At 39.4% G+C, this 15,840-nt stretch overlaps 3 protein-coding genes across 4 annotated transcripts; all 3 read right to left on the minus strand.

Annotated features, from left to right (window-relative positions):
• Nucleotides 1–2,776: 2,776 nt before the first annotated feature.
• On the minus strand, nt 2,777–6,157 carry LOC108885444 (GTPase IMAP family member 7). Of its 2 annotated transcripts, XM_018679804.2 has the most exons (3): nt 5,373–6,157; nt 5,118–5,189; nt 2,777–4,101 (listed from the first exon to the last, which is right to left on the minus strand). In XM_018679804.2, the coding sequence occupies exons 1-3, from the start codon at nt 5,380–5,382 to the stop codon at nt 3,170–3,172; spliced, it is 1,014 nt and encodes a 337-aa protein (XP_018535320.1). In that variant the 5' UTR covers nt 5,383–6,157; the 3' UTR covers nt 2,777–3,169. The 2 variants fall into 2 exon arrangements, with proteins under 2 accessions (XP_018535320.1, XP_018535319.1); XM_018679803.2 differs by having other exon boundaries at nt 5,118–6,157.
• Nucleotides 6,158–6,281: 124 nt separating this feature from the next.
• LOC108885446 (GTPase IMAP family member 9-like) lies at nt 6,282–8,812 on the minus strand. The gene is made up of 3 exons (XM_018679805.2): nt 8,665–8,812; nt 8,409–8,529; nt 6,282–7,617 (listed from the first exon to the last, which is right to left on the minus strand). Exons 1-3 carry the CDS (start codon nt 8,803–8,805, stop codon nt 6,767–6,769), a joined length of 1,113 nt encoding a protein of 370 aa, XP_018535321.2. The 5' UTR covers nt 8,806–8,812; the 3' UTR covers nt 6,282–6,766.
• Nucleotides 8,813–13,977: 5,165 nt separating this feature from the next.
• On the minus strand, nt 13,978–15,770 carry si:dkey-27j5.5 (GTP-binding protein Rhes). Its single transcript, XM_018679806.2, has 2 exons — nt 14,861–15,770; nt 13,978–14,675 (listed from the first exon to the last, which is right to left on the minus strand). Exons 1-2 carry the CDS (start codon nt 15,486–15,488, stop codon nt 14,131–14,133), a joined length of 1,173 nt encoding a protein of 390 aa, XP_018535322.1. The 5' UTR covers nt 15,489–15,770; the 3' UTR covers nt 13,978–14,130.
• Nucleotides 15,771–15,840: the final 70 nt, after the last annotated feature.

The raw sequence follows: 15,840 nt of genomic DNA on the forward strand, positions 1-15,840 counted from the left end.
TTATTTGCAAATGAAACAATAACATGTATGTCAACCTATTTTGATAACCGCACACCACTGAGCCCGGTTGATTACTTCTGTTTTTTCTTACCATGCCCACACTCTGTTTTTTGCACACAGCCCTCTCACATCTTCTCACATTCTTGCACATAGGCATGATTCACACATCTTCACACACAAACATTTAACCGTCATACCCCAACCTTTGATAACCATAGGCATTCACAATATAACACATACCATAAAATGGTAAAAGGTCACCAGATGCCAACCAATTAATCAATGCAAGTAAAGGTGAAAAACCCGGCATAATCTTTGCTGGGAAAAATTCCCCCACAACCCCCAAAACATTCCATATCACTAGGTGATCACATTCTGCACCTGCATTGATCATACATATATATTTAGTATGGACTATATGAACCAAGTTATAAATGTAATGTAAGCATGGACAATCATCACTGAGCTAACTCTTGCCTGCTTTGTGCAGTTGTGTGTAAGTAAAACATGTGATAATGATCAGTAATATCTTTCACTTGTTATGTGTATGAACTTCTACCCTGATTGAGGATTAAATGCAACATGATTAGACTAATATTAAATTCTTACACTTCATGCATATAGATATCAATACCAATGATAATACTGAGCAAATCTACTGAGTCACCATTGTGATTGAACACTGAACTCTTCCCCCCCTAATTTCTGAGCTGGTATCTCTGCTTCTCATTTCCACAAAGCCTTACCTTCTTTTCTTCTTCATACACCAGGTTAGCAGAGGTAAGGACATTATCAGTTTCTCTGTTTATTGTCAGTGTTAGTGTAGGTACTTTTATCTCTGAATCTACATTTAGCATGTATGTGGTTGCATCATACTCATCTGATTTGTGTTTTTTGGATTCACTCTGTGGTGGTGGAATGGAACCAGCCTGTACCCCCTCTATGGCTGCCTCTCCTACGCCTGATTCTCTGGCAACATCCAGAGGCCAACATCAGGGTGCTCATTAGTTTCAGCACTTGAGTTGGAAACATTTTGTTTCTTGCTTTTTTCTGGACTGGCATCCCGGCCTGTTGGTCGAGCCTCAAATCCTCTTTGTTGCCAGACTGCTCCAAATAGATGACATACACCATGGGCATATTCAGAGTCCATGTACACATCTGCAACTTTATTTCTGGCTAATTTGCAAGCCTCCATCAGAGCTCTCAGTTCTGCCAATTGTGCCAAATATGATTGGTCACAGTGTTCTGCTTTTATTGTTATGAACCGTTCATTTTCTCGTTTAACCACAGCAAACCAGACATGGTTGCCTAGATGGTCCTTATAGCAAGAGCCATCAACAAAGTATGTTACATCTGGGTTTGTTGTCAAGCATCTCTTTTTGGTGACGCCTGGATAGCAGAGGTGTGTGCATGTTTCCTGAATTAATACCTCCCCATTAGACTGATGGGTGTTTGATCAGATACCAAAATAGTCAATTTAGCTGTTATTTTCAGCAAATAGTTGAACAGGAGCTGTCTTTGGGATTCTGTGCGCATTTACCAAGAATCCTACTGGCTTGACAAATTTTCCAGACTTGGGAAGGTGACAGGCAGAGTTTGGATTTACACATGTGTAAGTAGCTTCAGTATTGACCGTCATTGGTGTTGGTCAGCCTTTTATTTGAACTTGTAGAATAGGTTCTTTATCAGCCCCAGGACTGGCAGCTGACCCACCCCCCTTAGGATTCTCTGGGCATCCCTAGTAACCCTGAGTTAGACCTACCCACGGATTGGCTGGGCCTGCTTGAGGTAGCCGATCACCAGAACCCAGCTGCTTTTCATTTCAGTCCTGTATTGCTCCATAAAGCTGAACCTTGAAGCATGAGATGCGCTTGATAGTTACAGTGCATTTTATGTGTTTATTTTAAATGCATGTCACATTCAGTTTCCTCTTTATGCATAAAAGGGGCTAATTGCTTAATGTGAATAATAACATGTAAATTCTATTATTTATTTTTTATTAATTACATTAATGCAACAGCTCCAGCTGATGTACACATTTGAATTCATATGAACTGCATTTTACAAGATTTTAATGTTACATTTTGGCTATTATATAATAGAAATACACTAGTGATGATAATACGCCTCATTATTCCATCTGATGAGTCTTGAGTCTGTGAACTAGTGAATTAAGAACTTGCTAGTAGGCTGAAAAATGTTTGGCTCAAAATACCTCTTCTACTCGACAAAGAAATAACCTGAGGGGCTTCTTTTCTTTCTTTTAGATATAAAAGCCACAAAGAAAGGACATCACTTTTCTTGGGTTAAAAGCTTCATGTGATGGATTTAAATTAAAGCACTAGTAATAAGTGCTACACCCACCATGCTAAAATTGACTAATGGAAGTATGAATTTGATTTTCCATTGTACAGTTTGTAGAGGATGTTTTGCTTTACATTACTACATAGAAAAGCTAAGTCAGAATGTTCAGTCTGGCTTTCAGTTCACCATTTTAAGGCCTTTCTTGGTCAGGTTTGTTGTAGATGGTATGTGCCGGCAGTGATGTAATGCAGCAAAGTGAGTTCAGTTCCCTGTTAAGAATGTTTCCTCACTTGAATGTGATCAGTCAGCGGACGTTTACCATTGTCTCACATTTCCTGAAGGGAAGTGAGCTCATAATGTTACTTATAATATAGTGAGGCAAATAGCACATTACAGTTTAACTAAGGAACAGTACTTAAATCTGTACATTAATTTAGAAATAATTGTATAAATTAGGAAAAATCATTAGATCTATAGCACAAACATTATTTATTAGGACTCAAACTGTTTCTCATAAGCCAAAAAATATCTGTTCAAGTATAATGCATTATGTGGGTTTATATATAAACTCCAAACAATAAATGAGTGAAAAGAAAACAAACAAAAAGAAAACAAGAATTGCATTTCATACCATTTGTTTACTGTCAGTATTAAATTCACATAGATCTGTTATGGCAATGTTGTGTCAAAAGTTAATTATTTTGGCAGCAGAATGCAGAGAAGGCCAAAACAGCATCATTCACTGATTAACTCTAACAGTGAGTAGTGAGATGTAAAACACTAATACTGTATTTCGAATACTGTGTATTCAGTCACATACCTCAGATAAAGATAAATGTGTCCTTGTTTACTAGCCTCTGCAAGGTTATACTAAAACAGCTTCTTTAGCTTTGCATCTTGTGCCTTTCCACATGCAAATGGCAGCTAAACCACACAAGACTCCCAGGATGAGTACAGGAGCTCCTAGAGCCAGAGCCACTGTGGAGTTAGCTCCCACTGCTATAACCACCCCTGCTAACACCAGCACAGCAGCAATAGCTGAAGCCACACGTATATTCTTCTTCTTAACCTTTTTCTCCTTTTCTCTCTTCTTCTCTTTCATCTCCCTCTCTGCATCCCACATTTTCCTCTCCTCCTCTTTTTTCTCTTCCTCCTCCTGTCTCCTCTGCTCCTCCTCCTCTCTGAGCTTCTTCTGGGCTTTTTCATACATCTCATTAGTGTAGTGTTTTCCCCCGTTATCCTGTACCATTTCCTTGATCATGGTGATCAGCTCTGTGACCTGTATGCGGTCATCTGCGTCATTGTTGTTGAACGAATGGTATCTACGTCCAAATGTTATTGAGAGTCTCCGTAGCTCCTTGCACTCCTTCAGAGCGTTGTCAGCTTTAGCCTGATCTTTACAGGTAAATAGCATGATAGTGTACATGGAGGCATCGTCTCCAAAGTTATCCTGGATCCACTTCACAGCATTTCTTTCCTCCTCTGTGAATCTCACTCCGAGCCTGATCACCAGTAGGAAGGCATGAGGGCCAGGCACCGACATCTTGACACATTCCTCTATTCTGGTTTTTAATTCTTCCTCTGTGATGCCTGTATCAAACAGACCTGGAGTGTCAATCACCTGAACCACAGTCCCATCCACTTCCCCGCTCTGTGTCTCACAGTGTTTGGTCACAGACACAGGGCTCGGGTCCTCTCTGAAGGCAGCTCTCCCAAGGATGGTGTTTCCTGTCGCACTCTTCCCTGATCCAGTCTTTCCCACCAGAACTATCCTCAAGCCTCCAGGCAAATCCAGAGCTGTAACAACATAAGTAAAATTAATTCTGTACATTTTACATATTTTTGCCATTGATTAAGATTTATGGCTACCATTTGGGTCACTGGGATGTTAAAACCTCTTTGTCTAGTGTATCTCTTTCGTGAAAATAACCTGCCTTATTTTTTTTTTTTTACTTACCCTGTCAAGTTTTTTACTACTAGGGGTGTTAAAGTGCAATGTTCTTACAAGTGAGACCCTTTTTTGTTTCGGTTATGCACATATGAGGATACACATGCACACTACTCTGCAACTGACATTTGCAGCAAGGTAAAAAGAACTGAAGCAGATGTGCCAACAAAGGCAAGAAAAAAGAATAGTATAAGCTAGCAAATGTCATATCACATACTTTAAACCTTCAGAATCAGATCATCAGACATCAGAATGACTGCAAATGCTCTACCATCAGAAGCTGGTTTCTAACCATCTTGGAATAATGCTTGAACACCCCTCTGTCAGGATAACGGATGTTTTTCCTGTTCTTATCATTTTGCAGACTCATTCTTCAGCATTACTGCCAATATGCCTCATGTGGCCAACTGTGGTAATGCATCTTTTTTTTTTTTTTTTCAGTGAACCAGAAAACATTTGATACATCAGTTAAAATGTTTACAGGACCTCAAACACTAAACAGGGGCAAGCTTTAATCTCTAATGGAGAGTATAGTTAAGAGTTAAGTACTAAATATAAATAATAATTGAGTGACTAATAAGCCATAACATATGCAGCTATAGATGTTATAATAAATGATGCATGTTTTTAAGTTACTGATAAGGTTTCAAAACATATTAAAAAGTAGCTGCAAGACAGAGCTAATAATACTAGAGGAGAATAAAGCCCAGACAAAGGGAAAAGCTGATATTGACCTGGAGGCAATAATAAACCATGTATAAACATTAGTATAGCTTCATAAAATATTCCTTGTAGTAGAACGTGGCACAGATAAATGTGTGTCTAATCACTGAGATTTTATGCAAGAGACAATGAATGAACATACCGTCAAAGTTATTGAGACCACACCCATCAGACCGAGGTAGAGTTCTCTGCTTCTTTTCTCGCAGTGGTATTGCTGTGATATGAATTATACCGTTGAGACACAAAAGAATCAGGTTATTAGTCACTGACATTATTATAAACAGTTTTTTGTTTCCTGCTTCTTTTGTTCTTTCCACTATCACAGTGCATGTTACATCTTAATCAAAGGATAAATGCAATTTTATTTTTCAGCATTAGGTCAGATAGATTGTCTTACCTTCAGCCATTACTATGGATCTGTCCTTTCCAGTTCCCAGGTGGCCAAATGTACTGCTCCAGGCCAGTGCTGTGAACTTAGACAAGCCCTGTGGCTCGACTTTGACATTAGTTTTCTGGGAAACTTCTGGAACCTGGTCTGTGCACAGGGGGCTTCCTATTTCCTTGTATTGTCTTTAGTTTACATCTGAAATGTCCATCCTCCAAAAGGAGATGGCCACAGCTCTCTGAATATATTGTTTGTTGTTTTGTGTATGTATTGCAAGTAAGTTTTAGAAAGTGTAACCTCAACACAAGAACAGCATTCAAGCTCTTAAACTGATAAACATTAGGTTATTTTACAATAACCATGAAATGAGGCTGAGGTTGTTTAAAAGGGAGGAAACAAGAAAATCTCTGCATCACATCCTTCCGTTGTTGATGTCTCCTCCCATTAAATCAAGGCATTCTGACATCTATTTGCCTGTACTGAATGTATTCAATTTCCGCTCCATTCATTAAATATGTAAAATATGCTGTATCTGTACATTTACAACAAACACCCCCAAAAATAATGGATAAGCTTGTAAAATAGGGAGATTTTCTACCCTCACTAGTTGTAGTGTTGTTGTTGTTGTGTATTTTTCCTTTTAAGACAGATGTTTCTAATACAGTTGATATCTGATGTCCAGAGAAGTCCCAGTGTTATCTTGTGACTTGCTATGTGTAACACAAGGATTACAGTTCAGACCTTATGCAATGGGAGTGGGAGTGTTGAGTCCTTCCTCAGAAAAAAAATTACACAATTTTCTGCAATTTGACATATATTCATGACTTTGGCAGGATTACTTTAAAGCTTCACCAAAACAGTTTTTCTAGCAGCAGCAGTTTTTCTGAACAGTTAAACCAGTGTAAAGTGAATATAGATTAATTTGACTAGACCAAGGATAAACATTTTAATCCAATAAAAGGTGAGATATATAGAAGTAGGTGTATGTAGACATGACATTTCACCTTTAAATTTACATGATGTTCAAATAACACAGTCAAGATAGACTGGTTGTACTTGATTTGTTTAGAAGAGATGTAGATGGCATAAAGAAATTATGTTATTCCAATGATTTTTTTTGTGTGTGTAATATAGAATGTTTGCAACTAATTAGTTAACTAATTAAAACAAACAAAAAAAATAATCATAATACCAAAATATCAACAATGGGAGTAACATGTCTGGTTACAGATTTTTTGTTCTGATGTATTTCTAATTCCCAGTTACAAACCAAGTATGCACACTTTTTTCAGTTTAAGATTTAGTTAACAGGATCTCCTTAAAGGCTACTATAAGCCAAAAATTGCTTGTTTCACACTTAGCCATCATGCATTACCTCTTCCATATGTTTGTCACAGGTCTCACAATTAAGTTAACATATCTATAGTGCAATTAAAGTTATAGATTCCAAGGGCGGCACCTAATGACATGACAGTATATGAGGATATTAATGCTCCTGCACCAAAAATTGCCACGGCAGAAGCAGCTGCTGCTTTACACCAAGTAATCCTTTCCTCCTCCTCCCTGATCCTTTCTCTCTCTTCCTTTTTTCTTCGCTCTTCCTCCTCCTCCCTCTTTTTCCTGTCCTCCTCAAGTTTCTTCTGAGCTCTCTGATACATCTCATTGGTGTAGTGGCTTCCTCCATTGCGCTCCACCATTTTTTCTATCTTATCTAGAAGTTCTCTGACCTGCATTTTGTCTCGTCTCTGGTCATTGATGAGTGAATGGTATCTTCCTCCACACTCGTTTATCAGTCTCTGTAGATGTTTGCTCTTTGCCAAATAGGTGTCTACAGAGTTACCCTCCAGCAAGTCAGCATGTGTAAAGAGGACTATGGTATACATGGCAGCATCTGAGCCAAAATTATCCTGGATCCACTTCACAGCTGCCCTCTCCTCTTCTGTGAATCTGGACTTCAGACTGATCACCAACAGAAAAGCATGGGGTCCAGGAACTGACTGATTAATACACTCCTCAATATTTACTTTCACTTCTTCTTTTGTTTTCTTTGTGTCAAACAGCCCTGGAGAGTCGATGACAACGATGCTCTGGTCACCATCTTTTCTCTCCTCTCTGTGACAGCCTGTAGTCACAGACTCAGGGGACATTTCCTCTTCAAAGGCATTTTTACGCCCCAGGATGGTGTTTCCAGAAGAACTCTTTCCTGATCCAGTTTTTCCAACCAGAATGAGTCTCAGGTCTTTCAGAGGTGTAGAATCTATTGAAAATTAATCAAACTACAATGGTAAAAATTACAATGGTCCATTTCAGGAGCTGTGCTTTTTTGTTTATTTGTTGAGAATTATTGATAAAAATTACACCTGACTGTTTTTATTTGAAAAGTATCTAATGTGTGGATGGATACAGAATATAACTCTGTATTCTCATTCACAGTCATTAGGAGCCCTCTTGTTTTCTTTAACCAAAAACCTGAGAGTGCCTACCGGTAGAGCATCAGCCTTTTCAGCTAATCACCTAGCTGAAGTTAATATTAACCCTCATACTTGTTTGCATACTGCAGTAGCCTCACTCTATAAATTCTTATAACAGCTGATATAGCATTTTAGCTTGGCTTAGCAAAGGCTAACGCAGTTAGGTACCTATCATTACTAAAAAGTTTTTGGTTCAATTTGTTTCCCATTGTGGAAGACAGGACATGCACTTGAAGGTAGAGGTAATACTACAAGCTAAAATTGTTTTTTTTTTTTTTATTTATTTATTTATTTTTGCTTTAACCACTGTTATAAGACACATTTATGCATTTTAATTAAGTTTTTCTTAATTCTGGAAGAGAAGGCTTCAGCAGTATGTAGTACAGTACATGACTGATTAACTTTACCTGCACTGGCTAATGTAGTTTTATGATTAAAGTTAAGCCAGTGTTTTAAGTTAGGCCAGCCCAAATAATAAAAATAAATGTAAAAAATGAAATTGTTATAATGTACAATAAATTCTTATTTGAGATAAAGCTGTATTGAAAGTGACATTGTTTCCTTTTATATCACATACCTTTGTGTCCATTCTGGCAGTGAACTGTTTGATCACATAATGTGAGCAGCACAAACAGGATACAAACTAGGATCGAAGTATTTCCTTGCAACATCTCTGCAACTGGAATCTCTGTCAAAAACTACACAAAGAAGAAAAAGATTTTTTGTCTAACTGTCAAAGCAGGTAGCACTGAAACATTAGGATTCAAGCAAAAATTATATAGAAATGCTGTGTAATTAAGCAATGTAGGCAAAGCCCTACATTTTTAACTTACCTGTGCAGCTGTTTCCTCAGCTGTATGATATGTTGGTGGGTGGATAGATTGTTTTATAGCACAACAAACAGAATACACCCACTTTTCACTTAACACTGATGTAGCACATGTCACTTGCACCGTCACTGGTCTTACTTTCATTTCTCTGAAAAACAGTACTGAAACACCAACGACAAACCACCACTGGGTAGGTTAAAAGAAAGAGGGAGCCATCTATGGGTGGAGGAAGGAATGGTATGAAGCTTGGGTTACAAAAGGGATGAGTGTATGTGTGTATACTGGTAATCTGTCCAGGGTGTACCCTGCCTTTAACCCAGTGTCAGCTGGGATAGGCTCCAGCCCCCTCGCAATCCTTAAGGATAAGTGCTCTTTCTCTTTACTCCCAGTTACAGACTGTTCCAGATCATGAAAATTAATATTTTGACCATAGTTTCTGATACTGAACACCCTAGCTTAGATAAGTTTAGGGTATGGATTGCTTGCTTGGTTTTCTACATTAGTACACAACTTGTATGTTTAGAAGGTTAATATGCAATCATATTTCTTATTGTGAGATTATAGCTGCATGTGTCCCATCTGTGAAAAAGTACTTCATGCAAGAATATCGCCCACAATCAATTTTACAGATAAAAAGAATATTTCACAAACACATTCCAATTTCTAAAACAGCACGTTTATTTTTCCCCTGTATCTTACAGCAATGTAATCAATCTAACAGATACATTTATTTCATGGCTTACTGAATAATATAAAAGGGACAGGAAATGAGGGGAGAATGAGATGGTGAGCAACATGCAACAAAGGTCCTCGGCTGGATGTGCAAAGATATTTTCATTAACAGGGATCCCACTCATGTTACACATTTCTTTAATGAGATTACAATAATGTTGATGAATTCCACGAAATGTTCAAGTTCATTGGCAACAAGGGGCATCACCCCAAGGACACCCCATCCACCATATTTTACCAGTTTGTACCAGTGCAGTATCATTTTTCCTTGTCTCCCATAAGATCATGCCTGCCTGCATTTTTCTTCTTCCTCCCTCCTCTTCTTCCTCTCCACTTGAAATCTCTCCTGGTCTCTGTGGTACATCACATTGGTGAATGTAAGATATTTCCACTTATTTGAAAAAATCTAACGTTGATAGACTAGCTCAAGAATGTAACGCTATGTACCCTGTCTACCATCTAGTGGGCATAAGGAAGCATGGCAGCATGGGAGAATGATTCAACCAGGAGCACTTGTTCATTCAATCCACTCCACTGTCATTTCTATTGTGTTTTTTCACTTTGTAACACTGTGAATACAAAATAAAAAACAAAAAACCTTTGTGTTGATTTTGGCTTTGAGCAGTAAGGATTTGACTGCATAAAGTGACAAGCACAAGCATGGAGCAACGTGGCATCCAAACGTTTTCCTGATAGCATCTCAGTAACTTAACATGAGAAACATAAGAAAAAGATAAAGATTTAAAAGCAAAAAGTTTAAGTGTAAATGCAGACAAAATATTTTCAAAATTATCATCTGATCTCAATTTAACATTACAATTAAAATCTTCATTGTCTGGTTGTATAATGAGGCAAAGCATTCTTATTACGAATGTGTATATAGATATATTTGACCTACCTGTGCAAATGTTTCCTCAGCTCTGTGATATGTTGGCAGATAGAGAGCCTTCTACAGCACAACAATCAAAACACACCCAACTGTCCAATAACAGGGATGCTCAGTAATTTATGTTTAAAGTTTCACTTTAGGAGCACTACACTGAAAACAGTACTTCTGTAGCAATTAGAGCAAACACCCACTCCAGTCGAGACTAATTAACAAGAGAAGCAAGCCATCCACTAGTGGCAGGTGCCAGTTTGTGTGTGTGTGAGAGAGAGCTCATTCCATTGTTATCATTTAATTTCTCTGTCATTAATTGCGTGACAAGCTGCCTGCCTCTCTCCATCCTTATCTCTATGGCACCATCTCGGCCCAGCTGCTGTGAACTAGTGACTGATTGGACTGTTGACAAACACAGCTCTCCATGCACTACGTGCAAACATGCTTACATTTCTACCCCGTTTGTGAAGTCATAGAAAGTCAGGAGGTGACGTGTGTACAACAGTAGTGAATGTTCTGATACTACTTACCCTGCGCTTTCAACATCAGAGCATCTGCAGTCATACCAGAGGAGGTGATAAAAAAGTTTATGTATTTATAGACAAACCTTGGCCCTGATGAGACCTTTACAAACTAGCCAAAGGAGTCAAGTTTATTTGTATTTGTCAGTATAAATGTTTCATCAATATCATCTTCAAACTCAGCCCAAGCAAAGTCCAAACAATTAAAGACATGTCAATGATTTTACAGAAAGCTGTAACAATTTATAAAAACACAGCCCTGACATGCTAACTCAGACTCTCTAAACTCCAGTCTTAGACCTACTTAGATGGCCTAATTACCAATAAAACGATATCTCCTCTATGTTGAGTTCAATACCACTGATTTCTGTGCATGGTTTTGTGTGTGCAACACCAAGCATGGAAAATATGACAATAACAAAATGCTACTTAAAGCACCTGATTTGTTGAACTAAGGACTTCAAATTGTGCTGCCTTGGCAGATCAGCAATTCTTCCAGTGAAGGAGAAGGCTGAGTAGAGTACAGCATCACGTTTCAGTTGTCCATGCTTGGAAGCAAGCCTGTTATGGTTTGTGTGTATGTGTGTGTGTCAGAGAAACATACAGAACGACAGAACAACAGGAACATATGTGAATCATCCTCACGTGCAACCAGAGGGAGGAGCATCTTTTCACTCAAGTGTTTGTGTGTGTATGTGTGTTTGCATCTTTGTGTGTGCAGTGATTGCTATAACAAAGAAAAGGTGTCACTACACGTGCAATAAAGTCACTGGGGCCGCACAGGGGTGAAAATCACTGCAGCTTCCTGCAATGTGAACTTCCCAGCACGCGACAGCACACAGAAAGGGAAAGTTCAGACTGCCTCACTGCAGAGACAGAAAACATGTAAACATATTGTCAGTTGCAAAATATGTTTTTCTCTCACTGTCAGTCCTTTGATGATATTACATTTTCACAGATGTCATGTGAATCATACTCAAATTAGCTTCATTGGTATGAATCACATTGCTGCCAAAGACATTTTCACACGATGGTGGTTAAGAGTATTAACTTTACTGCATGTAACATAAACAATTATGAGTAAGTGTATAAACAGAACATTAGCTCAAACACTGGTAATAACTTATTTCTAACAGAGGTATCTATTTGACTTGACTATTGCATTTAATTAATTAGTTAAACGCTTCCCACTGACAATGATTATCCAATCATAGACACTGACTTCGGGACATTTAAGAAATGCATCAAACAGTGTGTTTAGAATTTAATCCGCATTTGTTAGCATGTTCAGCTACCTAGCTTACTCCTGTAGAGACAGAGCACCACTTCCAAGAACAAGAAGCATATCATCGTTCATTGGGGTTACAGGTTACATTTAAAGCACCTTTCACCTCCAGATTTGCTGTGTAGAATTTTCCCACTGTAAGGAAGCTGGCCCTGGATGCAATCACAGTTTCAGATAATGTTAGCAGCTCTGTCTCGTTCTTTAATTTGGGGGAATTTCTACTTTAGAAACAGCCAAACAGATAAATGTTAGAATGAAGTAATCTTGAACTTACATTTGTCCTCTTTCAGAACCATTATCTTTACAGTACCTTACATTAGTGTAATTAGCTAGTAGTTACAGCTGATACAATCTGCCAGCAAAAGTTGACATTTCAGTCACCTGTCAACTGACAAACATCTACCGAGAAGGATAAGTTGACATTAATACAAAGTCACCTGTCATCACTGTAGACAAACATGACAGCTGGAAACATGTTTCTTTGAGAAGGGAGGTGAACTGATATTTGAACTCAGAAGCAGCGGTTGTAGGGAACCTCTTCACATCTCATCCCTACAGTCACATAATGGAAGAAAAGATTATGGGTCTTTAGGTGATTATACATCTTATTTGTCCATTGAATATTCAATTTTAGTGGCTATTAGCCTAATTGTGCCCTTATGCGTTATTAGGAGCAGTTCCTTTTACTCAAAAAATAGGTTTTGTATGAGGTCTCATCTTCCTCTCTCAGCCTCTTTCGACCTTCACACTCAGACTGAGGCTTTCAGGCATCATGACTCACATATCCACACCACACATCTTACAATGGTACCCAATTAGAGCTCTGTGAGTAAAAAACGTGTTTTATTTATTTTATTTTATTTTTCCAGGAAAAAGAAAACACATAAATAAGGGGTTGGAGTGTGAGCACTTTTAGCGCTATTTTTAGGTGACAGAGTGGGTGAGGTGTTGTTGATCCAGTGTAATTTCATTTTGCTCGTTACAATTGGGCACACAGGGGAAAAAACACTGCTTGTAAGAAGGGATCGTGTGAGGTCTGTTGTAAATGTAAAGCTTGAGTGGTGTGTTATCTGAACTTAACAGCGATGCCCATGGAAACGCATCTATAGTACCTCCAGCATTAAGAGTGAGTGACCTTCACTTAGTGCAGCACACTTTTATTCACAGCTACAGAGAAATAAAAGAGTGTAAGATGCATTGTTAAAAACACTAAATCATTAAACTGTATCATGGTTCATAAAAAACTTTTAGACTTTTATTTCTCACACAATATTTCATCTTGTTCAGTGAATGGAGATTATGTTTCTGTTGTTAAGAGATGAGATGAAAACATGACCTCATGTCCCTTTGCAGAAGTTTCTTCAGCTCCACAAAATCAAGAATGAACCGACAGTCATCATGGATGTGACGGCTAAATAACTAGTGTGTATTTATAGCTGATGGGCAAGAAGAGCCCACTGAGTGAAAGGCCTACTGATGAGTCATTTATAGAGTAGTGTAGGATGGGAAGGTATATGCCAACTGGAAACCTCAGCTCTAAACTGGCTGTTTAGGATGTGTGGGATTCAGGCAGTGGACTCCTGGCAATCACGACTCCAACACACACACACACACAGAGAGAGAGAGCTACAGGAAGAGGAAAAAAGTGTAGGCAAGAGAGATTCTATCTAATAGATTTCTGAATATAGGTTACGTAATAGTCATACAATAATCAAATAATCAAGTTCCTGACTCAACATCCTCCCACACACACACACACACACACACAGAGAGAGAGAGAGAATTAGATAGATAGATAGATAGATAGATAGATAGATAGATAGATAGATAGATAGATAGATAGATAGATTGATTGATTGATTGATTGATTGATCGATCCTGTATTAATAAACAAGCCATTATACTATTAAAAGGTTTTATTTCGAAAACATCATCTCAAGTGCATGTATTATATCTCATCTGTGAAAAAGCACTTCATAATGCAGATATAATACATTATATTTAAGGGAATATCAGTGCTTTCTTCGTTGGTCTCATAGTCTGTTCGTCTCTCACTGAATCTGACATTTCTCCAGCGCTTTGCCGGGCTTTCTTGTCGTTCGTGGCCCAATGACTTGTCGGAGATCAGTGCTAAAACTCGGCCGACGAGCGAGTGGGTACAGAGCGCCACAGGGATCATCGCGCCCCGGCGCCTCGCTTCCCCTCCCCGCCACACGGCCTGTCCGCATTGCTTGGTACGAACGAAGGGAGACTTTGCGATGCTGAGACGGGCCAGTTTCGGTCGGAAGTCCGCCTCGTTTTGCCAAAGTCTCGAAGACTTTCTCTAAATTAGTGCTGTCCTTTGCAGACGTTTCAAAATAGGCACAGTCGTCACCGAGAGCTTGGAGCACATCTGCCGTTGATATTTGTCTCTCAGACTCCACGAGATCCACCTTGTTGGCGCAGACCAACAAGGGAACCTGCGGCTGTGCGCACTGCTCTGGCACAGCTGATTTGGTGAGTTTGGATTTAGCAGCCAGAATCTCCGTTCGCAGGGCGCACACCTCTTCGAAAGAGCTCCTGTCATCCACACTGAATACCAGAAGAAAAATATCTCCTGCAAAAATATTACAATGACAGAAATTCAGTCATTTTTCTCCAAGTTTTACGCATATCCATGCATTCTTCGAGAGAGAGTTAAGCATTTACACAAGCCCCTATCACCCCCTACTGTGATAAAATTTGAACAAATAAACTGACAAAGTTTTGCAGGACATAGATTATAACTGAACCAATACGCACCAGTGAGGATAGACAGCCGACGCTTGGCTGGGAAGTCCCTTTCCCTGGACGCGTCCAGGATGTCAATTTGATAGGTCTCCCCGCGGATACGAAACAGTTTCCTCAGGAAATCCTCGGAGGTGGGGCTGTACTCCTCCACAAACCCGTCCCGAAGATATCTCCTCAGGATGGAGGTCTTGCCGACCCGTGGAGCACCAAGAACCACGATGCGCTTGCAGTTCTGCGGCTTGGTGGAGTAAAGGGCGTCTTTTCTGTGCTCTTGGCTAATCTGACGGTGCCGGGTTTGACCGTGGAGAACCAGAGCTGCCAGCTGATCAAGTGGGGATCTCTTGCAGGGGTGACTACTGTTTGCAGTGGACAGTTGCCTCACGGCTGCCCCTGAACGCACCTTCTTCTCCTGCTTCCACTGAGACGTGGCCACTTTAAGTATCCCCAAACCCGCTTTAATCCCCGATGAACTGAGGTGCTGCGATGCGTTTTTGTAAGCCATCAAGACTTTGGAGGACCCGGCGCACTGCCCGTCCATATTACCATGAAACTGGGAACCATCTATGGTGGAGCGGCTGAGCTGGTGTGGAACGGGGATTGGAGTAGTCTGTGGGCCGGTGGAGAGGCTGTCCATTTCCATCGCTTGGAGATGGTTTTGGCCTGCGGTTCCGCGCAACAAAGTGGGCAGATCTGATCTGACGTTTTATATTCCTGCTCAAGCTGAAGTCAGTCGTCTTTATATAGGCTATCCTCAACCACGTGGTACAACGTCATGCTGATTGACAGAAGGGGTTGTTGTGTTCTTCAGGAGAACACTGTGTTTTGAGGAGGAAACATAATGTAGAATATACAGCTGAGCACATGTTCTGCTCTTATATGATTTACGGTTGGCATGTTTCTGAAGCCCCTTGATAACTTGAAACGTCCAATATGATTCAAATAGATGTGTTACTATTATTATTATTATTATTATTATTATTATTATTAGTAGT

The sequence above is a fragment of the Lates calcarifer genome, linkage group LG5 (genome assembly GCF_001640805.2).
Source record: "Lates calcarifer isolate ASB-BC8 linkage group LG5, TLL_Latcal_v3, whole genome shotgun sequence".
Classification (NCBI taxonomy): Eukaryota; Metazoa; Chordata; class Actinopteri; family Centropomidae; genus Lates; species Lates calcarifer.

What these genes read in the sequence shown, in the direction of transcription:
- LOC108885446 (XM_018679805.2), bottom strand. Translation starts at nt 8,805, where the DNA reads ATGAAAGTAAGACCAGTGACGGTGCAAGTGACATGTGCTACATCAGTG. An exon ending in CTGAGGAAACAGCTGCACAG is followed by an intron (nt 8,530 to 8,664) that starts GTAAGTTAAAAA and finishes TTCTTTGTGTAG; the next exon opens with TTTTTGACAGAGATTCCAGT. An exon ending in CTGCCAGAATGGACACAAAG is followed by an intron (nt 7,618 to 8,408) that starts GTATGTGATATA and finishes AATTTTCAATAG; the next exon opens with ATTCTACACCTCTGAAAGAC.
- si:dkey-27j5.5 (XM_018679806.2), bottom strand. Translation starts at nt 15,488, where the DNA reads ATGGAAATGGACAGCCTCTCCACCGGCCCACAGACTACTCCAATCCCC. An exon ending in TCGGCTGTCTATCCTCACTG is followed by an intron (nt 14,676 to 14,860) that starts GTGCGTATTGGT and finishes ATATTTTTGCAG; the next exon opens with GAGATATTTTTCTTCTGGTA.
- LOC108885444 (XM_018679803.2), bottom strand. Translation starts at nt 5,247, where the DNA reads ATGTCAGTGACTAATAACCTGATTCTTTTGTGTCTCAACGGTATAATT. An exon ending in TGGTCTCAATAACTTTGACG is followed by an intron (nt 4,102 to 5,117) that starts GTATGTTCATTC and finishes ATGTTGTTACAG; the next exon opens with CTCTGGATTTGCCTGGAGGC.